Source organism: Myxine glutinosa, chromosome 6, assembly GCF_964187855.1.
Source record: "Myxine glutinosa chromosome 6, kmMyxGlut1.1, whole genome shotgun sequence".
Taxonomy (NCBI): Eukaryota; Metazoa; Chordata; class Myxini; order Myxiniformes; family Myxinidae; genus Myxine; species Myxine glutinosa.
The window spans coordinates 188,398,365-188,424,765 of record NC_136266.1 but is presented as its reverse complement, the minus strand read 5'-3'; the positions used below and the strand labels follow the sequence as shown (position 1 = coordinate 188,424,765).

The 26,401-nt window shown below is 44.4% G+C and overlaps 1 protein-coding gene across 1 annotated transcript in view; it reads left to right on the top strand.

Moving 5' to 3' along the window:
* The window catches only part of KATNBL1 (katanin regulatory subunit B1 like 1), a 141,410-nt gene that overhangs the window by 44,837 nt on the left and 70,172 nt on the right, over nucleotides 1-26,401 (top strand). The window contains exons 5-8 of the mRNA XM_078781011.1: nucleotides 4,938-5,203; nucleotides 10,203-10,318; nucleotides 11,444-11,494; nucleotides 13,681-13,770. Of these exons, the coding sequence (XP_078637137.1) occupies nucleotides 4,938-5,203; nucleotides 10,203-10,318; nucleotides 11,444-11,494; nucleotides 13,681-13,770 (523 nt within the window). The remainder of the gene's footprint in view (nucleotides 1-4,937; nucleotides 5,204-10,202; nucleotides 10,319-11,443; nucleotides 11,495-13,680; nucleotides 13,771-26,401) is intronic.

Genomic DNA, 26,401 nt, shown 5'->3' with positions numbered 1-26,401 from the left:
GCATTCCGTACTTTGAACAACGAGTCCACATAATGTCACACAAGGTTTTTATTTGGACAATTTGCCCCCTTCCCCCTCCCCCCCCCCCAAACCACCCCTCTCCCAGACCCCCCTCTGCTTACGCCCCCCTCCGGTCCCCCCCCCCCATTTTTATCCCCCCTATTGCCCCCCCACCGCCTTCCCGCATTTCCCTTGACCGCACAGGGCCACATGTGATGATCTTGATATTATGGCAATTTTATTTTATCTTAAATTTTTTTGCTTTAATATATTTACAGTTTTAATTTAATTTACAATTTAATTATTTACAAGTTTAACTTTTAATTAAATGTAATGATTGTTCCTGATTTTCTAAACACTTGAGTTATAATCCAGCATTGCTTACAGGATTATTTTGAACCGTTAATATGCGGTTGATTTTTGAATTTGGTGAGAAACGTCTCCGTTCACGAGAGCGGTGTGATACGGTTTAATTGGCTGCCCAGCTTTGCCCACCGCACTTTGCATATACCCCGCCCACTTTGCATATAAGGGGATGTTGAGATGATTTTATCACTCTTGAGGAAGATTAACGGAGGCGTGTGGCTTTGTCACATGTTGTTAATCGAAACGTTGTCATTGTTTGTTCAATTAAAGGTTGGAGATCTTACCATGGAGTCATATATATATATATATATATATATATATATATATATATATATATATATATACTAGCTCAGGTACCTGGCTTTGCCCGGGTTGAATAAGAATAATACAAATATACTAGCGGGGTCACCCGTGGGAATCCCACGGGCATGGATGTGTGTGACATTTCGACATATTGAGTTATATGCTGCACATTCATTTTTACAAAATGGTTACTGGCAAGTCATCAGATCCAGAAATGGTGTGAATTTAGTTATTTCACATAATATGTGACCCCTCACTCCTCTCCACCTGACACTCTCCTGTCTCCACCTGACACTCTCCTGTCTCCACCTGACACTCTCCTCTCTCCACCTAGCACTCCTCTCCTCTCCAAACCCTCACATCCCTCTCCTTTCCAATCCCTCACCTCTCCAATCCCTCACACTCCTCTCCTCTGCAATCCTTCACACGCCTCTCCAATCGCGCCTCACACTCCTCTCCAATCGCGCCTCACACTCCTCTCCAATCGCGCCTCACACTCCTCTCCAATCGTGCCTCACACTCCTCTCCAATCGTGCCTCACACTCCCCTCCAATCACTCCTCTCCAATCGTGCCTCACACTCCTCTCCAATCACGCCTCACACTCCTCTCCAATCGTGCCTCACACTCCTCTCCAATCGCGCCTCACACTCCTCTCCAATCGCGCCTCACTCGCCTCTCCAATCGGCTTTCCCCGTCTCGTTTCTCTCCTTTTTCTCCCGTCTCGTTCTTTTTCTTGCTCCAAATCGGCCCGTCGGAATCGGAAATCGGCCCGTCTCGCCCGTCGGCCCGTCGGAATCGGAAATCGGCCCGTCTTGCTTTTGTGCTTGTGCGTAAATAAATTGTGTTCATGACACCATTTCTGGTGTTGGGCTAGCGGCTAGGGTGCCGGCTTAGGATCCTGGGTTCGAATCTCGGTCGATCGCCGAATTAATGCCAGGGGGGTTGACTCAGCCTGTCATCCTTCCGAGGTCGGCTAATTGAGTACCAGTTCACTGGTAATTCCCTGTTTGTCGTTGAAGGCGGCAAAAAGGGTTGGCGTCAGGAAGGGCATCCGGCCGTAAAACATTGCTTCAAAAAGGGGACAAAAAAACAACAACTACCACGGTCCCCGAAAAGGCCAACCCCCGCTTTGCGGGGAAAAATGGCCTCTAAACGGTGGTTTTTACACCATTTCTGGATCTGATGACTTGCCAGTAACCATTTTGTAAAAATGAATGTGCAGCATCTAACTCAATATGTCGAAATGTCACACACATCCATGCCCGTGGGATTCCCACGGGTGACCCCGCAAGTTTGCATTGACGTTCGTCGATGGACTCGTTCGCCCGTCTCATTCGTTTTCTTGCTGCATCCTGTTCAAGTCTGCGTTCTTCATCGATCGTCTCATTCATTTTGGAAATAGAAGTTTCCACGCAGCGCATGAATTGTCACGATCCTCAAGAGGAATTTGTCTCGTAATCATCAAATGATAAATGGCAAGTAAATTATATTGTGGAAAATTAAAGATTTCAAATAAACCTATTTAAAGTGTATTCGCACATAACTAATTTTAAAAAACGAAGAAATATCTCTCGGTAATTTCCTGAAACATATTTTACTTCCGGCTAATAATGTTGAATTAAATAAAAACGAAGAAATATATGTCGGCATCATTGTTGACGTTTTTGTGACGACTGTCATCAAACGAAAAAGTAATATATCTTAACGGAAAAGCAAAAGCGAATTTTTAATATATATCGACACGTTGCCGTCGGTGTCATGTTGGGCGGTGTATGATACACCATGACGCGATTTTTAAAAATATATCTCTGCATTTTCCCGCGTGTGTGGAATGTTCTCAATTATTGCTGACACCGAGTCCAAAACCATCGATAAAAATGAAATCATATGGTGAGTTAGATTGGAGATAAAGGCGTGAGAGAGACTCAATGGCCTTGAAGTTGAAGTTACAGGCGTTTGAGAATTCATTTCGTTCTATAAACGGCAACTTTCATTGGATTTCCTTCCCGTTTTTTTTCAACCGAGTCGAAAACTATGTTAGCGACTGTGAAAAATGAAATGATATATCGAATTTTTAATATGTATCGACACGTTGCCGTCGGTGTCATGTTAGGCGGTGTATGATACACCATGACGCGATTTTAAAAAATATATCTGCATTTTCCCGCGTGTGTGGAATGTTCTCAATTATTGCTGACACCGACTCTAAAACCATCGATAAAAATGAAATCATATGGTGAGTTAGATTGGAGATAAAGGCGTGAGAGAGACTCAATGGCCTTGAAGTTACAGGCATTTGAGAATTCATTTCGTTCTATAAACGGCAACTTTCATCGGATTTTCTTCTCGTTTTTTTTCAACCGAGTCTAAAACTATGTTAGCGACTGTGAAAAATGAAATGATATATCGAATTTAAAATAGATATCGACACATTGCCGTCGGTGTCATGTTGGGCGGTGTATGATACACCATGACGCGATTTTAAAAAATATATCTCTGCATTTTCCCGCGTGTGTGGAATGTTTGTGGAAAATTAAAGATTTCAAATAAACCTATTTAAAGTGTATGCGCACATAACTAATAAAAAAAACGAAGAAATATCTCTCGGTAATTTCCTGAAACATATTTTACTTCCGGCTAATATGTTGAATGAAATAAAAACGAAGAAATATATGTCGGCATCATTGTTGACGTTTTTGTGACGACTATCATCAAACGAAATAGTAATATATCATAACGGAAAAGCAAAAGCGAATTTTTAATATATATCGACACATTGCCGGCGGTGTCATGTTGGGCGGTGTATGATACACCATGACGCGATTTTAAAAAATATATCTCTGCATTTTCCCGCGTGTGTGGATTGTTCTCAATTATTGCTGACACCGAGTCTAAAAGTAAAACCATCGATAAAAATGAAATCATATGGTGAGTTAGATTGGAGATAAAGGCGTGAGAGAGACTCAATGGCCTTGAAGTTACAGGCCTTTGAGAATTCATTTCGTTCTATAAACGGCAACTTTCATCGGATTTTCTTCCCGTTTTTTTTCAACCGAGTCTAAAACTATGTTAGCGACTGTGAAAAATGAAATGTTTTATCGAATTTGATTTGAAATAAAACTGGGGGAGAGCAAGACACCACGGGCCTACAAAACAGGACTCAAAGCTATGCGAGTTAATAAAATGGTGGATATTTGTTTATAGCCACTCCCAGAATGGGTGGAGCTATGGGTGGAGCTACTCTGCAAACCGAGTAAGCCACACCCCGGACAGACACCCAACAGATAGACAGACAGACAGACAGACAGAATCATCTACGGCTATTATAATATAGATGATGAAAGGGGGGGGAGGGGGGAACGGCTAGCTTGGCAAGCGATAGCAGGCTTTTTACTTTTATTTTTACCTCAATGAGGGCTATATATATAGTCCGTGCTTGGAGCCTTAAAGTTCAACAAAGTTTTTTAATGAAAAATAATGCAGATGTATAACAATCCACCAATGCAAGTTCAGAAATGAATGCAGATCCTTTACTTTGCGATACAAACGCAATTCCCGCCATTTCCACTCACGATCGAGGCCTCCACAGTGACCGCGCCTCTTCTTCCTCCTACAACTTCGTCTCACTTCTTTCACTCAAAATGCACGAAATTCTGCCGCATGAAAAATTATGTAGAGGCCTCGTCGGGGGGGGGGGGGGGGGGGGGGGGATATAAGGTAGATAAGGAAGGCGTTGTAACAGAAGAATCAAAATAAAAGTGGAAGAACATAAGGAAATGGGAGCTATTCTGGACCCACAGCCAAACCCGACAAACCATTGCAATACACCCCGAACGTCTAGCGCCGCCACAAACTACACCATGGAATTGCAGCTGGCGCGGTTTTTTTAAACCATTGATATTAAAATAAAACAGCCTAAAACCACCGGGATTTTATGCTGATTCCGAATGTGTCTAAAACCTTTCTCCGATGTGTAGTTCTTGAGTTATAAGCGGACAGACAGACAGACACACACACACACACACACACACACACACTCCTCCTTTTTATATATATATATATATATATATATATATATATATATATATATATATATATATATATATATATATATATATATATATATATATATATAGTGTTGCTGTCATACATCTTGCATGCAGAGGTTACCTGAATTGCAAATGTGATTTTGATTATTATTATTTTCTTTGGACAGTTGTTGGATAGACTCACGCTATTGACTGCTGTCATTATTGTGCTGCGATAGAGAGCGGGTTGAGTGGTGGTGACAGAAACGAGTGGAAGTTTGAAGCTCTACCTGAGAACAAGGAGCTCCCCCTGTGCTCTAGTATTCCATCACAACAGCACACGATGGCTGAAAAGGAGAATGAAATCCCTCCTGTGGGAAGTGCAATGGACCCAAGGAGAGCTCAACATTTGGATAAGCCCGACTCGACCTCGGAGGAGAACATGAGCAGGTCGCATCTCTCTGATGTAGACCCAGCAGTGGAGATCGATGAGCTGTGTAAGGAGGTAGGATGTGCTTTTGTTTCTATCTGGCTGCCCTTTGACCTGTTAGATATATGGGGTGTCTCATTTGCATTTGGGTTTTATGGCAGTCATGGAAGATTGTTCTAGACGGAACCTATCTACACCTCTGGGTTCAGTCAGGGCAGGAATTTTTAAATTGGTCAGGATACTGACACAGTGACCACCTCTTTTTGAATAACACTGAGATTTTCCACTGAGTGTTACCACATGGGACGGATGGCTTAACTTCATTAACAAATGAACATATTGTCTTCCCTTAACGTCCTTTTTGCCAAGCACCACTTTGTTTTCAGACAAGCAAGTTTCCGCTGAGCTGACATTTGTATTCAATAAACTAATTTGGCTTTAATATTTCAAGATATTTTTATTTATACACTTTGCTTGCACAGCATCTTTGCACAGCAAGTAATGACAGGAACATTTGTTTGAGGTTTGCATAACCAAACAAACGAAACCCTTGCGACATGTAAACATTTTTCGATGCGTTTTTTTTTTTTTTTTTTTTTTTTTTTTAGGGTTTTTTTTTTGTATACTGAATCGAGGCTCGTGAAAGAGCTAACATTTATTTCACAAACAAATCTACCAGACAAACAAAATATACAAAAAGAGGGAGCGGAAGACAAGATAGGGAGAGGAGGGGAAGCACACAACCACAACATTTGAGAGCAGGGAGAAGTGTGGGGGGGAGGAGGCGTGGGAAGGGGGGTGGGGGGGGAAAGGTATAAATAAAAGAGGTATAAAACACAAGAGAGGGAGAGGTATAAAACACAAGGGGACCGAAATTAGCGGGGGTAGAAAAGATCAAGGTTTTGGATGGGGGAGGATAAGAGATGGTGGTGAACAGCTGTTTTTAAAGACCTGGAGGGTGGAGTGGGATTGAAGAGAGTGAGGGAGTTTGTTCCAGAGGCGGGAGAAAAAAGGAGTGAAGGTGAGCAGAAAGTCTTTATTTTGGCAGTTTAACCATAAGAGGGTTGCAGGCAGATCTTGTGCGACCTGTAGGAATATTTGGGGGACAGAGCCCAGAGAGAGCTGGGGGGGCAAGGCCAGAGAGGAGTCGGTAGAAGACGGAAAGACCACCAACCTACCTGCGGTGAGTGAGTGAAAGGCCCTTGGAGTTAGCTTCATTGCGGGAGATTCCAATGATTCTGAACGCTTTGGTTTCAACAGCGTGAAGACGAGCTAGGTGTGAGGCATGAGCACCAGACCAGAGGGGAGAGCAGTATTCCATAGAGCTGTGGATGAAAGCCTTGTATGTGGTGAGGAGCTCAGGTGTGCCAAGGAAGGACTTCGCACGACGGAGGGTGCCCAGTCGGCGACTGTCTTTGGAGGCCAGATTTGAAATGTGGTTTTCCCAGGAAAGATCATGGCAAATAGTGAGACCCAAAAGCTTGAGTGACAGAACTTCTTGGAGAGGATTATTCAGAAAGTGGATGGGAGGGTTGTCCAGTCGGTCTTTTCTGAGAGACATCGTAAGAGTGTGAGATTTATCAGGATTGAAAGACATGTTCCATTTGTTTGCCCAGTCTGTGATTTTGTCCAGGTCTGCAGAGAGTGAGGAGGCTGCAGACTGCCGATCTGAGGGATGAGGAATGGAGCGACAGAGAGTAGAGTCGTCAGCAAAGAGAGAGGATTTTCAAGAGAGTCAGAGAGATCATTGATGAAGACCAGAAAAAGCACAGGGCCCAGAACACTACCTTGGGGAACTCCAGCCTGAACAGGAAGAGGAGATGAGAGAAACCCATTCAGGGCCACACGTTGACTACGACCAGAGAGGAAGTCCGCCAGCCATGCGTGGAGATTTCCATGGATACCAAAGGGAGGAGAGTTTGGTGAGCAGAGCAGGGTGCCAGACCGTATCGAAGGCACGTGAAATGTCAAGGGAGACAGGTCTAATTTCCTGTTTGGCGTTGAGGACCTCCATCCATTGTTGAGAAAGCAGAAGCAGCATGTCCAGAGTAGAGTGACCAGGTCTGAAACCAAATTGATGATCAGAGATCAAGCCATTGGAGAAGAGGAAAGATTTCATATCTGAAGCAATGATGGATTCCATGACTTTGCTGATAATTGGGAGAAGGCTGATTGGTCTGTAGTTGATAGGATCTGTTTTTGCACCTTTTTTGTGCAAAGCGGTGATGTTGGCTGATTTCCAAGCAGATGGCAGATGACCTTGAGCAAAAGAGAGGGTGTAGAGAACAGAAAGAGGGAGTGAAAGAGCGGACGAACAGGATTTTAGGACCCGTGGGCTGATGCCGTCAGGACCAGTTGTAGAATCAGAGTCGAGGGTTGACAGAAACTTTTCCACCTTGTCAGGAGGAAAGGACATAGAGTCCAGGAGCAGCTGGGTACGGTGGGTACAGAGAGGGATGGGTTTGGGAAACAAGATTTAGAGGCAAACAGAGTTGAGGCATTCAGCTTTTTCACGTGCGGAGTCAGCCGTTAAGCCGTTTGAGGTGAGGGAGGGGATGGAGGGGGAACAAACACCAGAAACAGATTTGACCAGACGCCACCAGGATTTGGAAGAGGGAGACAGATAAGATAGTTCGGTCTTGAGAACGGTGAGATATTGTTTCCTGGCTCTCCTGAGGGTGGACACACACTTGTTTCGGGCTTTGTGAAAGGAAATGAGATTTCCTTCCGTTGGATTTGCTTTCCAGGAGACGAAAGCATGTTGTTTCTGGGCAACAGCCTCACCACAAGATTCCGTGTACCATGGACGGGAGGAAGGGTATGACAACTGAAGACGAGATGGGATAAATCTGTGCATGAGAGAGCAATTTACTTTGAAAGAATTCTCAGGATGAGTTGATGTCAGAGGCGGAAGAGATGGGAGACCAGTCCAGATGATTGATGGCTGCTTGAAGACCGTGCCAGTTGGCCTGAGTGAAATGCCAGACTCGTCGACGCTGAGGAGGCTCTCTGAGAATGGTCAGAGAGATGTCCACTTTGACAAGCACATGATCAGATGAGCCGATTGGAGCAGAAGAAGAGCAGCAGACATTTTCAGGGAAGTTAGTCATAACCAAGTCCATAAGAGAAGATGCTCCGTTGACTGAGATCCGGGTCGGGAAATTGACAGATTGTGTCAGTCCCAGTGAGTCGCAGAAGTCCTTTGCTGAAGAGCCATGGCTGGTGAGAGAGGTACCCACACCCAGCCAACTGGCATGGTGACAATTGAAATCACCACATATGAGGAAGAGAGAGTTGGGATGGGTAGATAGAAGTTGGTCCATATTATCAGACAGCGAGATGTAGATGGAGTCATCACTGTTTTGGTGGACGGCACAACACACATATTAACAAAAGGTGGGAGCGAAGGGGAAGCCGTAGCCAAAGGTATTCCTGGGGGTGAGGTGGAGAGAGGGCAGTGGAGGGCGAGTGAGGAAGAGTTTTTTTTATAAAGATAGCAACCCCACCTCCAGGACGAGGCTCAGGTCTATCATACCGGAGGAGGGAGTAACCTGGGAGAGATACCAAGGCATCAGAGACATCATAAAGGAGGAAAGTTTCTGTTAAGCAGATCACATCTGGTTTGTGAGAAGCAACCTAACCTGTATGGAGAGATCAGTCAAGTTTGAGCGAAGGCCCCGGATGTTTGAGGTCCATACCGTTAATGAAGAGGAAGGGGGAGCATCGGGTACAGAACAGGGGGGGGGGGGGGGGAGGGGTAGGGTAAGATGTGGAAGAGGAGGAAGAGGTAGGGAGAGCTGTTGAAGGTGTGTCAGAGATTTCAGAATAGCTTGGAGAAAGGGAAGAATGGGGTGGACAAAAGGTTTGATGGAGATTGGGTGAGGCACAGTGAGGTGTTATTTGAGGAGGGGGAAGAGCGAGGCAGAAGGTTGGGGGAGATGAAGGTGAAAGTTGGAAGGGGGAAGAAGCAGGGAGGATGCTTTGAGGAGGAGGGGAGGAGCGAGGGGGTAGTTTAGGAGGGAGGGGAAGGAAGGGGCAAGGGGGGAGATTTGATAGGGATGGGTGATGGGGAGGATTTGGAGGGGAGGGGTGATGGGGAAGTTTTGGAGGGGAGGGGGGATGGGGAAGTTTTGGAGGGAAGGGGGGATGGGGAAGATTTGGAGGGGAGGGGTGAGATTGGATTTTGAAAAGTGTACGATTCATGGGAAAAGAACATTTTTTGCAAAATGAGTTTGAGACCTTCGAGTCTAAAAATACGTTTGAGGAAGCTGAAGGAGGGGTGGAGTTCTGGAGAGTTTAGGGAATGTAGAAAAGAGGAACTGTAAGAGATGGTATTATTATTATTTTTTGGAATGAATAGATTTGGTGAACAAGACGAAAGCATCCTTTTGTAGGAGAAGAAGAAGAAAAAGGTGTTATAATATATGAGAGAAAATAATTGTTCAGGGGAGAGATTATACATTTCTAACCATGTGATCGCGAACAACGTGAACGAAGAACGAACGAACAAATAAGAACAACAAATAAACGAATAAGACCTGAGAAGGAAATATTTTTTGGGGTTTTTTTTTTTTTTGAGTAGAGATATTAAACAAGGAGGTATGGGGTGAACGACTGGGACGAAACAGAGAACCAAAATAATTGCAGCGCATTCGACGAACCGCTGAGAGAAAAACAAAACCACAAGGTCGGAGACGGTACGGGAGCCTAAGCCTACGAGTACTAGGCCTCAGAATACTCGATACGCATTAACCGACGATTGTGTATACATGTACGAAAAATTAGCACCGAAAATTTTCCTAAAGATACGCTATAGGTACACACACCGAAAGATAGATACAGTCTCAACAAAAACACAATTGTGAAAGATTACTTAGCTTCGAAAGCGTGAGCGCATGGAACAGCTTCGAAAGACCTGTTCAAATGTGTGTTCAAATGATATTGTTCCTTTATGAATAATCAGGATTTAAATCAAACATATTTTGATGGAATCATATTTCCTATTACTTTTGGTGCAATTTACAGAATCTGTTGGTTTGGTGACTTGATAAACCTTTCGTTTGTGTGCGAGCAGCTCTCAAAGGAACACAATGATATGATGCAGGTGCTTTTTAGCCGAAAGTTGAAGCTTGAAGCTGCGCTGACGTTCTGGAAACGCAATCCTGAGGATTTGGTTTCCTATCTGTTTCGGTGAGTTGTGTGGAGGCAACAATTTTACATCTTCCTGCTACTGTTTTGCTTGTGACTGTAAAGAAAATCGATATTTAATGGTCATCTACATACTATGTACATGGGGAGGGGAGTGAAATGTATTGAGAAAGGAAAGAGGGTGGTGGAAGGTTGTGCATTGGCATTTGAGGAAGTCACAGGAAGAGGTGAAGGAAATGGAATATTCAGGAAATGGGTTGTATCTTTTCCATTTTTTAGCTCACCGGGAACGAAGTTCAGAGGAGCTTATGCGATGGCGCGTTGTCCGGTTGATTGCAACCGTCAGGCCGTCCGTCAGTCCATAATCTGACGGGCTGACGGAAACTACACACGCAATGATCAATCACCCGTGATGGCAGTCCGTAAACACTTGCAACTTATTCTCCGAAACCGCTGATGGGATTGCAACCAAATTTGGCACAAATGATATTTGATGTGTTGTGATTAAGGTTTGTTCACGGCATTAAAAAAAATTGGGGTCTAAGGGGGTTACCGGGGTCAAAGTGGATCCAGGTTTAACCTTCCCCCCGCCAAAATAGGTATTTGCTTTTTCCTCTGAAACTACACACACTTTCGATGAAACTTGACCACACCCTTCATCACCCGTGATGTACCAAAGTTTGTTCATGGCACTAAGAAAATCTGCCCCTTTGGGGGTCTATGAGGGGGTTGCCCCCCAAAATAGGTATTTGCTTGCTTCTCAGAAACTACACAAACTATTTCGATGAAACGTCACCACAACCTTCACCACCCGTGATGTACCAATGTTTGTTCAAGACATTTCAAAAATCCGGGTCCGAGGAGGTATACGGGGTGGGGGGTTGCCCCCCCAAAATAGGTGTTTTTTTGTGTGTTTGTTTAAAATCTTATGATTTATGTGAGTATGATTCTACCTGCTGCCCTGTCTTCTAGCAAACATTGAAATTAGTTTAAAATACCTTTAGTCAGTGCAGTATACTGTTTAATCCACCAGGTGAGCGCCAGGGGGTATTGCCCCTATGTTTTTCACAATTGCTCAAAGCCAAAGAAAGAAAAGTCTTCTGTGTTGTGGTCTAATATTTTGATGTTTAAATGTTTGGTGTTTTTGACGTTTTTTTTTTTTAACAGGGTTCATGACTTGTGCGTTGTTGCTGACTGTGTGGGAATTGTTACAAAAAGGTTTGTGAAATATTCGCCCACACTTGTCTTCAGTTGTTTTGCAAGTGCACACGTCTGCAAATGTACAGATGTAGTCATTTGTATCAGGGTCAAACCACTTTGAACGTCTTGTTAACTTTATGTATTGTTAAGAACATGACTTGGGGGTTATTGAAGGGGTTAATTAGTTCATTATTTCATAATGAATGTTGGAATATGAATTTGCACCCCAAGTGTAGCAGCGGCCTGAATGATAATGAGTGGATAAAAAGGTCCTTGTCATCCGAGTTCCTTTGGAGGGGTTTGGTTGATAAGGAGCTATTTGTACGTTTGACTCTCTTTTCCCATTTTTCCATCTGTAATTGATGTTCTTCATCCTTCCCCCATTGTATTTTCACCTTCCCACGTGGTTGTAACACCAATATGGTGGGACCGCGTATGAGAAGTCGGCGGTGACCATCAATATGGTGGGTAAACGTGAGAGGTTTGACATGGCAGAACCACTTAAGCAAGGTTCAACGTTTGAAAACAACGTGGCGAAAGCATGTTTGTGACTTTCAGTGAGGTGTGGTGGGGATGTGGAGGGGGGGGGGGGGGTACGACAAGGGATATAAAACCCATTCACAGAGAAGTACCGCAGTTAGTCCGGCCTGTATCAGTGCGCATTCTGCCAGGGTTCATCAGTTGCATTGGGAGTCGAGTTGGGCTGTCACAATCGGGGTTCATCAGAGGAGTTCCATCAGAGTTAGCCAGTGGTCGGCAGTTACGAGGTGGAGAAGCGCTGCGGCCAGCGCAAGTTGGAGACTGTGTAGTCAGCGGCCCTATTCCCAGAGACGACCTTGGGGAGAGACATTGGTGCGAACTTCTAAACCTGTCGCATGAGTACAGAGCCCTGACGAGCGTGACCATATTACCCCAGCCACCTCAAAAGGAAAGGCCACCACCAAAAACTCACCTTACCAATTCCGTTACTCTCATTTGTCTTGTATCCCTAAAACAAGTGTATGAAGTTTGTTTAAGATAAGCATACAGACAGTTTTTGTCCAGGTAAGTGTGCCGGCGGGTTTCTCTTGTTTTTGGTCTATTGATCGATTTCCTTGTCCGCCTTATAATAATTTATTAAACGTGTTCATTAATAAAGCACGAGCAGGGGTACCCCGCGTTGCTTGGTGCTGTTGTCATCCTGTTGGCATTTTGAAGAAATAGAAAAAAAATTCCATTTTTTTGTGAGGTCCTAAAACCCATCCCAAGACCCATTAAGGAATGGGGTCAGGAATCATGTAATGTTACCTTTCACATCACTACAAAGGCTTTGGCACTATAGAGCGATTTGTAATAAATAAATATGAATCCAACGTTTTTATTTTTATTTTACAAAACCTTTTTGTGCCTAAAAACACTCTCGCCACTCACTGATGACCCTCTGAAAGTTTGATGAAGATCCGTTTGGCCATCTCTGAGAAAAATGGTGACACACAAATGTCTCTCTTATAGTATCGATTATTGCAGTGTTCATTGAGCCATGGAATTGCCTTCCGGCATAACCAACTCGTCTGCACACCGAATGCACGCTGAGCTCTGGCATGCAGACCAAATTATTTAATTCTTAACCACGTTGACACGCCGCTCGGGTGTCCCGGGAGTTCATCTCCGGCGGTCTTGGGTCACCGGTTATGGAGACCCTGGTCCACGTACATTACATTACTTGGTATTGTACTGTGCGTTTGCTCTTCTTTTTTGGGGGGGAGAGTGTTGGTCATCAGCAAAGTAACGATGGGAACCTTAATTTTTATATACTGTGCTTTTTTTTTTTTTATGATTCATTTTTATTTTGGTTATTTATTTATTTATGCTTCTTGAATATGGCAGAATTCTACTATTGTATACAGACCATTTCATCAATATCATGGGTCACTCATGGGTCACATCTACCTTTAAGTAAAAGAAGGGTTAGTGGGTCGTGTTCAGTCAGCTTTATATGCCAGAGTTTACCAATAGTTATTGGGTACTATTTTCAGGCTACACACAGCTGTAGGCCTCAGATAACCAATGTGTGGTCAAGATTTAAAAAATTATATGTCGGTAAAAAAAATCAGGGTAAAAATGTACTTGAACTACAAAAATGGAACCAGCTAATGTTGTAAACTGGTCAATGACCTCATATAAATGATAAATAATTGATGTATTCTGTCCTATTCCTTCACTAGCTTCATTGAGAGTGACGAGCTGTTGTCCTTCGGAGCATGTGTAGATCTGCTGCCTCTGATCCATGCGCTTCTGAAGAGCAGATATGAAAAGTAAGGATCATTACACTGATGTGCTTTCCTTCACGAGGCTATTGTAAGATACATTTTAATGACTAATATGGTACTTTACGATGTCCCTGAGAGCAGGAAATCATGCGATCCACAGATGCATAGCTTTTAATTATCTAATCGAGAAATGCAAACTTCTCCATTTTACTTAAACCTGCAGAGTGAGAAAGGATTATTAGTTGGTAATTGTAAATGCAAAATTTGTTGAATATTAAATATCACATACCTATATATATACTAGCTTGGCTCGGCTCGCTGTGCTCGCCTCACCAAGCGTCGTTACAGAGGAACGGGCTTATTTTAGCTGAGGATAACGACTTTACCTGAGTTGCTGTGTTGTCATCATTTACACCAATCATAACACAAACAATTATTTTGCACAAATGTATTTGTAGTGTTTGTGATATTACATTTTATAAGCAATTTAAGTTGCAGATTTATTTTGAAAAAATATTTTTAAAATACAAAAAAAAACTCCGCACCACATGCATACGAGAGGGGTAGCTGCAGACTAAGTTTGGGATGATTACACCTCACCACCACGTAATTCAAAACACCTCACCACCACGTAATTCAAAACACCTCACCACCACGTAATTCAAAACACCTCACCACCACGTAATTCAAAACACCTCACCACCACGTAATTCAAAACACCTCACCACCACGTAATTCAAAACACCTCACCACCACGTAATTCAAAACGCCTCATCACTACGTAATTAAAAACGCCTCACCACCACGTAATTCAAAACACCTCACCACCACGTAATTCAAAACACCACCACCACGTAATTCAAAACGCCTCATCACTACGTAATTAAAAACACCTCACCACCACGTAAATAAAACGTCTCACCACCACGTAATTAAAACGCCTCACCACCACGTAATTAAAACGCCTCACCACCACGTAATTAAAACGCCTCACCACCACGTAATTAAAACGCCTCACCACCACGTAATTAAAACGCCTCACCACCACGTAATTAAAACGCCTCACCACCACGTAATTAAAACGCCTCACCACCACGTAATTAAAACGCCTCACCACCACGTAATTAAAACGCCTCACCACCACATAATTAAAACACCTCACCACCACGTAATTAAAACGCCTCACCACCACGTAATTCAAAGCACCTTTTTTTTTTTCTCTTTTTTTTTGGTATACAAGGTCGAGGCTCGTGAAGGAGCTAACATTAATCACACAAAAAGTCAAAACCGACACATGAAACACAAAATAAGGGGAGCAGTAGACAAGATGGGGAGAGAGAGGGAAGGACACAAACACAACATTTGAGAGCAGGGACATCAAGAGAAATGTGGGAGGGAGAGGGCTTGGGGGGAGGTGGGAGAGGTATAAAACATATGGACACTGCAAGAACTTCCAGGAAAGAAGTTGGAATTTCAAAAAAGTGGATCTGGGGTGAATTTGTGGGGGTAGAAAAGATCAAGGTTTTGGATGGGGGAAGATAAGAGATGGTGGTGAACAGCTGCTTTAAAGACCTGGAAGGAGGAGTGTGATTGAAGGGAGTGAGGGAGTTTGTTCCAGAGGTGGGAGAAAAGGGGAATGAAAGAGTGAAGGTGAGCAGAGAGCCTAGATTTTGGCAGTTTAACCATAAGAGGGTTGCTGGCAGATCTTGTGCGACCTGTAGGAATATTTGGGGGACAGAGCACAGAGAGAGAGGGGGAGCAAGGCCGGAGAGGAGTCGGTAGAAGACAAAGACCACCAACCTGCCTGCAGTGAGTGAGTGAGTGAAAGGCCCTCGGAGTTAGCTTCATCACGGGAGAATCCAATGATTCTGAAAGCTTTGGTTTCAACAGCGTGAAGCCGAGCTAGGTGTGAGGCAGGAGCACCAGCCTAGATTGGAGAGCAGTACTCCATTGAGCTGTGGATGAAAGCCTTGTATGTGGTGAGGAGCTCAGGTGTGCCAAGGAAAGACTTCGCACGACGGAGGATGCCCAGTCGGCGACTGGCTTTGGAGGCCAGCTTGGAAATGTGGTTTCCCAAGAAAGATAATGGCAGATAGTGAGGCCCAAAAGCTTGAGCTACAGAACTTCTTGGAGAGGATTGTGGAGAAAGTAGATGGGAGGGTTTTCCAGTAGGTCTTTTGGGAGAGACATAGTAAGAGTGTGAGATTTGTCAGGATTGAAAGACATGTTCCACTTGCTTGACCAGTCTGTGATTTTGTCCAGGTCTGCAGAGAGTGAGGAGGCTGCAGACTGCCGATCTGAGGGATGAGGAATGGAGTGGCGGAGAGTGGAGTCATCAGCAAAGACATAGAAAAGATTTTCCAGAGAGTCGGAGAGATCATTGATGAAGACCAGAAATAGCACAGGGCCCAGAACACTACCCTGGGGAACTCCAGCCAGAACAGGAAGGGGAGATGAGAGAAATCCATTCAGGGCCACACGTTGACTACGACCAGAGAGGAAGTCCGCAAGCCATGCGCTGAGATTTCCATGGATACCATAGGAGGAGAGTTTCGTGAGCAGAGCTGGGTGCCAGACAGTTTCGAAGGCATGTGATATGTCAAGGGAGACATCTCTGATTTCCTGTTTGGCATTGAGGACCTCCATCCATTGTTGAGACGGCAGAAGCAACATGTACAGAGTAGAGTGACCTGGATCATATCCAAATTGATGATCGGAGATCAAGCCATTGGAGAAGAGGAAGGATTTGATATCCGAAGCAATGATGGATTCCATGACTTTGCTGATAATTGGGAGCAGCCTGATTGGTCTGTCGTTGCAAGGATCTGTTTTTTCACCTTTTTGTGTAAAGCGGTAATGTTTGCTGATTTCCAAGATGCTGGCAGATGGCCTTGAGCAAAAGAGAGGGTGAAAAGAACAGAGAGAGGGTGAGATAGAGTGGCAGAGCAGGATTTTAGGACCCGTGGGCTGATGCCGCCTGGTCCAGTTGCAGAATCAGAGTCGAGGTTTGACAAAAACTTCTCCACCTTGTCAGGAAAGAAGGACACAGAGTCCAGGAGCATTTGGGTTCGACTGGGAAAGGTGGGAACAGAGAGAGATGGGTTTGAGACACAATATTTTGAGGCAAACAGAGTTGAGGCATTCGGCTTTGTCACGTGCGGTGTCAACTGTGTAGCCATTGGAGGTAAGAGAGGGGATGGAGGGGAAACAAACACCAGAAACGGATTTGACCAGACGCCACCAGGATTTGGAGGAAGGAGACAGGTTTGAGAGTTCATTCTTGAGTGTGGAGAGATAGTGCTTCCTGGCACTCCTGAGGGTAGACGCACACTTGTTCCGAGCTTGGTGGAAGGAACTGAGATTGCCTTCAGTTGTATTTGCCTTCCAAGAGGCGAAGGCAAGTTGTTTCAGGGCAACTGCCTCACCACAAGACTCAGTGTACCATGGATGGGAGGAAGGGTAAGACAACTGAAGATGAGATGGGATAAATCTGTGCACTTTTTAGGAATTCCCAGGATGAGTTGATGCCAGAGGCAGTGGAGATGTGAGACCAGTCCAGGTGATTGATGGCTGCTTGCAGACCGTGTCAGTCAATGCCAGACTCGTCGACGCTGAGGAGGCTCTCTGAGATCGGCCAGAGAGATGTCCACTTTAACAAGGAAATGATCAGATGAATCGATTGGAGCAGAAGAAGAACAGCAGATACTTGCAGGGAAGTTTGTCATAACCAAGTCGAGAAGAGAATATTGTCAGTCCCAATGAGTCGCATAAGTCCTTTGCTGAGGTGCTGTGGCTGCTGCGAGACTCACAACAATCATTGTGAGTCATACTGGGGAATCTGCCTGCATCGAGCTCGCCTTTACGCTGTTGAAACCAAAGCATTCAGAATCATTGGAATCTCCCGCGATGAAGCTAACTCCAAGGGCCACTCACTCACGGCAGGCAGGTTGGTGGTCTTTCTGTCTTCTACCGACTCCTCTCTGGCCTTGCCCCCCCAGCTCTCTCTGGGCTCTGTCCCGCAAATATTCCTACAGGTCGCACAAGATCTGCCTGCAACCCTCTTATGGTTAAACTGCCAAAATCAAGACACTCTGCTCACCTTCACTCCTTCATTCCTCTTTTCTCCCGCCTCTGGAACAAACTCCCTCACTCTCTTCAATCCCACTCCACCCTCCAAGTCTTTAAAACAGCTGTTCCCCACCATCTCTTATCTTCTCCCATCCAAAACCTTGATCTTTTCTACCCCCGCTAATTTCACCCCAATTCCACTTTTTTGAAATACCAACTTCTGTCCAGGAAGTCCTTGGTGTCCTTGTGTTTTATACTTCTCCCTCCCCCCCCCCCCATCCCATGCCTCCTCCCCCCGGGCCCTCTCCCTTCCACACATCTCCCTGCTCTCGGATGTTGTGTTTGTGTGCTTCCCCTTCTCTCCCCATCTTGTCTTCCGCTCCCTCTTTTTGGGTATTTATTTTGTCTGGTTGATTTGTTTGTGAAGTAAATGTTAGCTCTTTCACGAGCCTCGATTCAGTATACAAAAAAAAAAAAAAAAAAAAATCCCTTGATATGGTATAATGTTGGTGTGATGTTGGTCCACTCATTGTGACTCATACATTGTGACTAACCCTAACCCTACCCTACCCGGCCACCTCGACCGCCAAAGCTATGGGAACGTTAGTAAACAGACACCACATCGAAGGACACCATGGATTCGTGCGGTTTGATGGTCACATGCTTCACTTTCTGAGCAAAATCCGAGCTGTTGCGTGAAGTTCGCTCTGTTTTTCCCACAAAATGCCTGAGAATGATAGAAAGAAACTTGGACAAAGCATATGATGGTCCATTGATGCATGAGACAATGAAACGTAGAGGAACCCCTTCCTTGTGTACTTTCAGCAGCCTGTATGCCCTGGGGGCAACTCCACTGCTACTGTATAATTATTTCTAATGTGTCGCCGATAGTCGACCTGTTCTTTTCATTTCAGCGAGCAGAGAGTTCAATCTACATTTCTCCTTTTTGGTTGGATCCGAGGGAAGCCGCTCATATGTCGGTGTGTCCGCCAATAAGTCATGCATCTTCTCATTGTATGCATGCTGATCCATCAAAACTGCTGCACGTCCTTTGTCTGCCGGCACAAATCGCTCAGTCATCCATCCCACGTAATTCTTGTAAAGCCCGTCGATGCACCCAGTTCAGATTGGAATCGTTGTGGGTTGGGCACAGAGGACAAAGTAAAAGAGAAGCCACACGTGACCTCACCTCATTTTTAATGTTGTCAAAGAGCTCCGTGGTGGATGACTCAACCCGAGACACATTGACGTCATTAGGAATAAACCGTGGTGTGATTGCAAAGTTTAAACCTTTCTGTAATAAACCGATTTGTGATTCCGTTAATTGTTTACTCGAAAGGTTATTCACCCATCGGTTCCGGATGGAGTCTGCGTCTTGTACCGAGTTTGTATCCTGGCAGGTGCTTGTGTCCCGTTCGGCTTCCGCCCTCAAAGCTGCGAACTTGTTCCGATGTCACTTCCCAACCGATGGTCTGGTGTTATCGGCGAAAATGCGGGCTTTGTTCTACCCGAAACCATAACTCACCAGAAAGTACCACCAACGTACCATCCCATCCCTCATTACACAGCCAAGTGTATGGTACCGTTACGTGGACGACACGTTTGTCATCTGTCCCAGCGAGTCCATTAGTAACACACATGAGGCTATTGGGAAGACCTTTTCCTTCCATCAGTGTCACCCTTCAAAAAAGGAACGGAATGGATCTATCGCCTTCCTGGACACCTGGGTGACAAGGGGTCCAAGAGGAAATTTAAACATCACTGTTTACAGGAAACCCTCTCACCCTGACCGGTACTTGGATTTTGACTCTTGCCATCCCATGGACCACAAACGAGCTGCTGCGCACACCCTCCTTAAAAGAGCACGTGATTTACCATCGACAATCAAAGATAAAAAGAGAGGTAAAACATCTACAAGATGTACTGAAGACCAATGGCTACCCGGACAGATTATTACCAAAGAGGGATGCGATCTCGGCGAAGCCTCGCAACAGGTCTTTCACACAGGTACAACCAAAATATTATTGTGTTTTGCCTTTTGTGCCAGGGGTGCCAGGATTGGCAGAGGATTGGCAGAGTTTTAAAATTGGCAGGTGTGAGGGTAACTTACAAACCAATGTTCACCATGAAACAGGCACTGATGCATGTCAAGGATAAGCTTCCAAGGAATGATCAGGCAGGGGTAGTATACAGGGTTCCCTGTGTTTGTGGGGCTGAATATATTGGTGAGACAGGGAGAACATTAAGACAACGTGTCAATGAGCACCGCAAGGCCTTCGAGTGCAACATTCCAAAGAGATCTGCCATTGCCAAACTTGGCCTGAAGGCTGGCCATGTTCAGTTATGGGATTGTGCCAGCATTTTGGAGGCAACCCCCAGTAAACGAAGGAGGATTTTGGAGGCATGGCATGTGGAGGAGTCTGTGGTGTCCCTCACAGAGGAGGTGTTGGATTTACCACTAGCTTTTGGCCCTCTCATGCAGAAACATACCAGGGAAACTGTGTCACCAAACATTAAATTATTACTAATCATGTTCTTTATTTTTCATCGATTTATTTGAATTATGCTATGTTTTGTTTGATTCAACGTGTGATTTAACGGGTGTTTTGATGTGACATCCCAAAGTGTGGTTTCAGTGGTGCAACGGTTTTGAAGTACGGTTTAAATTTGAATGGCACGAGTTGTTCTAGAATGGCATTGATTGGTGGTTCAGTGTCCCCACCTCTTTTCCCCTTATATAAGGGAGGGTATAGAGTTGTTTTGCTTAACTCTTGAGAAAGGTCAGTGGATGCACGTTTGTCCGTGTTGCTGATCGAAACGTCGAGCAGTTGTTTGTTTGCTCATTAAATGTTGGAGATCTAAAAATGGATTCATTTGATTTTAATCCAAACCACAAGTCATTACTTTATATATATATATATATATATATATATATATATATATATATATATATATATATATATATATATATATATATATATATATATATATATATATATATATATATATATATATATATATATACATATATATATATATATATACACACACAGACTTGGCATTTAATATGGAATATTTTTTTTGTGGGGGTGAACTTACTTTTCAAGATGACTTAGAACCAAAAGTTAATTGGAATTATGTTGAAATTGTTCGAGATTTTGTTTATGTGACCTTTAAAAGAAACAAAAACCACATTTGACATTTCGAAGCAAATAAATTGATCCTTGAAAGTGATGTAAACTGATATCAAACTCAATTCACGGACAGTACTGTGTTAAACTTCTGTGCGTTTTCCAGAAGTATCTCTTTATTTTGCACATTAGCCAAAAATTTTTTTTAACAAAAACAAAAGTTAAATTACGACTGGGATTACGGACAGTAAAATTACAGTTCAGTACTTTGTGTAACCTCCACGAGCATTCAGGAGAGCACGTACATGTCGAGTCATGCTGTTCACGAGATTTGCCAAGGTTTGGACAGGAATTGCTTGCCATGCAGTCACAATAGCCTGCTGCAATTCACGCACAGAGGCAGGCTGCTGGTCCAAGTTGTCGATTTGACGCGTTAATTCTGCCCACAAGTTCTCTATCGAATTCATATCCGGGGACATGGCAGGCCACTCCATATGCTCTACACCACGGTCAGCAAGAAAGTTTTGGATCATGCGAGCACGATGAGGCCGTGCATTGTCATCTTGGAAGACAAAGTTTCCTCGAAAGGCTGCACGAGCAAATGGAAGCAATGTTTCTTCCAGAATGGCCCTGTACTTGAACTGGTTCAGGTTTCCATTCAGAACAACCAGGTCAGTTTTGCCCCCTGCATGAAAAGCAGCCCAAACGGTCACCCCACCACCTCCAGCTTGGACTCTTGGCACTATACAATCTTCGTTGTCGGCTTCATGCACTTGTCTGCGCACTCGGATGCGGCCATATTGACGATAGACCAGAAATCTAGACTTGTCACTGAAGATCACGTGTATCCAGTGTCCTGGCTGCCATTGACGGTGCTCTGGCCCACTGCAATCGGTGCTGGCGGTGTTGTCTGGTCAGACGTGGCTTTCTCAGGGGACGCCTGGCACGATAGCCTGCTTGAACCAGTCGTTGGTTGACTAGCCTTCTGGATACAGGCACATTTGTCAGTTGCTGCCACTCAGCCCTAAGCCGATTAGCTGACTTGGTACGGCCATTGCGGACTAACTGGTGCAGCTGACGATCATCCCTCATTGTGGTTCTGCGTGGACGTCCTGACCTCGGTATTGGAGTAGAGACACCCCTCTGAGCATTTCTTTTCAGGATATTTGACACCTGACCTTGAGTGATGCCATACTGCCGAGCAATAGCACGCTGTTTCATGCCGGAATTTCGTGAAGCCACCACTAAATGACAAACAGCATTGTCGAGTTGGCGGAACATCTCCAGGGGAAGCGGCAATAACTTTTGTAGATGTGCAGCAGTTGTTTTCCACTAATACAGAACACAACAACCCTTATATACCCGATTGTGAAGCCAATCATCAAATGTACCTGCCCGTACATTTTGTCACGCCACCTGTGATATAATCCGGTTATTGACTTCTTGCTGCGACAGACAATCAGTGACATGGTTCTTTGAACAAAGAAATCACCGAAGCGTAAAAGAAACTCACCAGATTGATATACCGAGTTCAGAAAGTAAACCCAAGTCAAGGAAAAAAAAATTCCACATTAAATGCCAAGTCTGTGTATATATATATATACAGTGGAACCTTGATTTACGAGTTTAATTCGTTCTGTGACGGAGCTCGTAACTCAAATTGCTCGTATCTCAAATCAAATTTCCCCATTGAAATGCATTGAAATGCTATTAATCCGTTCCAGCCCGCCAAAAACCACACCAATTTTTTTTTAAATATACAGTATATATAAAAATATCTCGCGCTTTATATTTCACCTGTATGCAGCATACAAGTTGGCAGGATGGGCTGGACTGGAGGTACGCACACTTGACTCTAAAGTCTAAACTGTCCAGCCTGGGTTTGAATCCCGACCCAGCTATAACCTGTCATGGGTGAATCACAGGCAGGGTGATTCATCAATGTGTGTACCGCTAAACTGGGCGCCCCGTTTGCGTCCCATTAGTTGTTGGATGTTAAGGATCTCACCGTGTTTTCCACAAAGAGAAGGCGAGCTATCGCCGGCACTCTGAACAAGTTGTGGCCTGGCATGGCATGAACATGAAAACATGAACATGAAATGTTCGACATGAACATGAAATTTTCCAAAATAACCTAAATGCGAAAACAAAAATGCAGCGCTATACGACAGATACTGTACGTGCACGTCAAGATAACCACGTGACCGGAACCCACCTGGCGGCGTAAACTCAAAATAACCTAAATGCGAAAACAAAAATGCAGCGCTATACGACAGATACTGTACGTGCACGTCAAGATAACCACGTGACCGGAACCCACCTGGCGGCGTAAACTCAAAATAACCTAAATGCGAAAACAAAAATGCAGCACTATAAGACAGATACTGTACGTGCACGTCAAGATAACCACGTGACCGGAACCCACCTGGCGGCGTAAATTCAAAATAACCTAAATGCGAAAACAAAAATGCAGCGCTATACGACAGATACTGTACTTTCACGGAAAGGTAACCACGTGACCGGGTGGCGAACGCTCGTAACTCAAATCTCGGCTCGCATCTCAAAGCAATAAACCGCCCGAGCGACGGCTCGTATCTCGAAAAACTCGTAAGTTGGGGCACTCGTAAGTCAAGGTTCCACTGTATATATATATATATATATATATATATATATATATATATATATATATATATATATATATATATATATATATATATATATGTATGTATGTATGTATGTATGTATGTATGTATGTATGTATGTATATACAGACTTGGCATTTAATATGCAATATTTTTTTTGTCTTGACTTGGGTTTACTTTCTTAACTCAGTATATCAATCTGGTGAGTTTCATTTTCACTTTGGTGATTTATTTGTTAAAAGAACCATGTCACTGATTGTCTGTCGCAGCAAGAAGTCAACAACAGGATTATATCACAGGTGGCGTGGCAAAATGTACGGACAGGTGCATTTGATGATTGGCTTCACAGTCGGGAATACAAGGGTTGTTGCGTTCTGTATTAGTGGAAAACAACTGCTGCACGTCTCCAAAAGTTATTGCCGCATCCTCTGGAGATGGTCCGTCAACTCGATAATGCTGTTTGTCATGGAGTGGTGGCTTTACGAAATTACGGCATTAAACAGCGTGCTATTGCTCGGCAGTATGGCATCACTCAAGGTCAGGTGTCAAAGATCCTGAAACGAAATGCTCAGAGGGGTGTCCCTACTCCAATACCGAGGCCAGGACGTCCCCGCAGAACAACAAGGAGGGATGATCGCAAGCTGCACCGGTTAGTCCGCAATGGCCGTACCAAGTCAGCTAATCGGCTTAGGGCTGAGTGGCAGCAACTGACAAATGTGGCTGTATCCAGAAGGCTAGTCAACCAACGACTGGTTCAAGCAGGCTATCGTGCCAGGCGTCCCCTGAGAAAGCCACGCCTGACCAGACAACACCGCCAGCGCCGATTGCAGTGGGCCAGAGAGCACCGTCAAAGGCAGCCAGGACACTGGAATCACGTGATCTTCAGTGACGAGTCTAGATTTCTGGTCTATCGTCAAGATGTCCGCGTCCGAGTGTGCAGACAAGTGCATGAAGCCTACAACAAAGATTGTATAGTGCCAAGAGTCCAAGCTGGAGGTGGTGGGGTGACCGTTTGGGCTGCTTTTCATGCAGAGGGCAAAACTGACCTGGTTGTTCTGAATGGAAACCTGAACCAGTTCAAGTACAGGGCCATTCTGGAAGAAACATTGCTTCCATTTGCTCGTGCAGCCTTTCGAGGAAACTTTGTCTTCCAAGATGACAATGCACGGCCTCATCGTGCTCGCATGATCCAACACTTTCTTGCTGACCGTGGTGTAGAGCATATGGAGTGGCCTGCCATGTCCCCGGATATGAATCCGATAGAGAACTTGTGGGAAGAATTAACGCATCAAATCGACCACTTGGACCAGCAGCCGACCTCTGTGCGTGAATTGCAGCACGCTATTGTCACTGCATGGCAAGCGATTCCTGTCCAAACCTTGGCAAATCTCGTGAACAGCATGCCTCAACGTTTTCGTGCTCTCCTGAATGCTCGTGGGGGTTACACGAAGTACTGAACTGTAATTTTACTGTCTGTAATCCCAGTCGTAATTTAACTTTTGTTTTTGTTAAAAAAATTTTTGGCTAATGTGCAAAATAAAGAGATACTTCTGGAAAACGTACAGAAGTTTAACACTACTGTCCATGAATTGAGTTCGATATCAGTTTACATCACTTTCAAGGATCAATTTATTTGTTTCGAAATGTCAAATGTGGTTTTTGTTTCTTTTAAAGATCACATTAACAAAATCTAGAATAATTTCAACATAATTCCAACGAACTTTTGGTTCTAAGACATCTTGAAAAGTAAGTTCACCCCCACAAAAATAATATTCCATATTAAATGCCAAGTCTGTATATATATATATATTTTTTTTTTGTCGTTAATTTGTAAACTTCCGGTTCCTCGGGCGAGTGAGGCGTACTTCGAGCTCTCCACGGCATCGAAGTTTGAGTGTTTTCCCATTCTTGTCTTTGTCAAATTTCCACTGGTTATTTTGCTGTGTACGTGTTATTGTGTGTTTCTAGTTGGTGTTGGTTTGTGGTTCGTGCAAACTTGTGTGTAGTTAATCGTTTTCTGAGTCGTACCTCGTGCGTGGCCTGGTAACTTGGGGCTTCCCTCCCCCCGTCGGTGTTTTGTCGGTTTGGGTTATTTCCTTCGCTGTATTGCTTGTTTCTTTTATTTTGTTTTCTCCCCCTCACCTCACCTCCCGAGACAAATAATTATATATTGATTCTTTCTCTCCTCCCGGACACGTGCTTGTTCGCTCTCCTCCTCATCTCGGCTTGTGCCCCGCCCCCTGTATCTCGTTTTCTTCCGCCTCTGCTCCTTCCTTCTCAAATCCACGTTCTTGCTTGGAGACCTTTCCCGGATTGTTTTTTTTTTTCCATGGTTCTGTTTGGATATTGTTGGAATATGTTTAAACCGCAGCCGTGATGCTGACGCCCCCCCCCCCCCCCCCAGAATTTACATGTTTTAAACGTTTCCCAGTGTGTACCCTGGTCAGAATAGGTACACCGTATCCCTGCGTGTCGTAAGAGACGACTAAGAGGGTTGGCGGCAGGAAGGGCATCCGGCCATAAAAACATTGCCTCAGAAAGAGAACCATGACAATCACAAGTACATATGGGCAGGGTACAGCCCGAAGTGGACATCGGTTTCTGAGATTTGGGACATGGAATGTCGGGACAATGACAGGGAGATCAGGAGAAGTGGTGGAAGTATTGGTCAGAAGAAGAGTGGACATATGTTGTGTGCAAGAGACGAGATGGAAAGGAAGTGGTGTGAGAATGGTGAAGGGTAGGCAGGGACAGAAATACAAGTTTGTGTGGCAAGGGTGCCCGGAGGGCGTGAATGGTGTTGGTGTCCTGTTTTCTGAGGAGTTTGTAGACAGT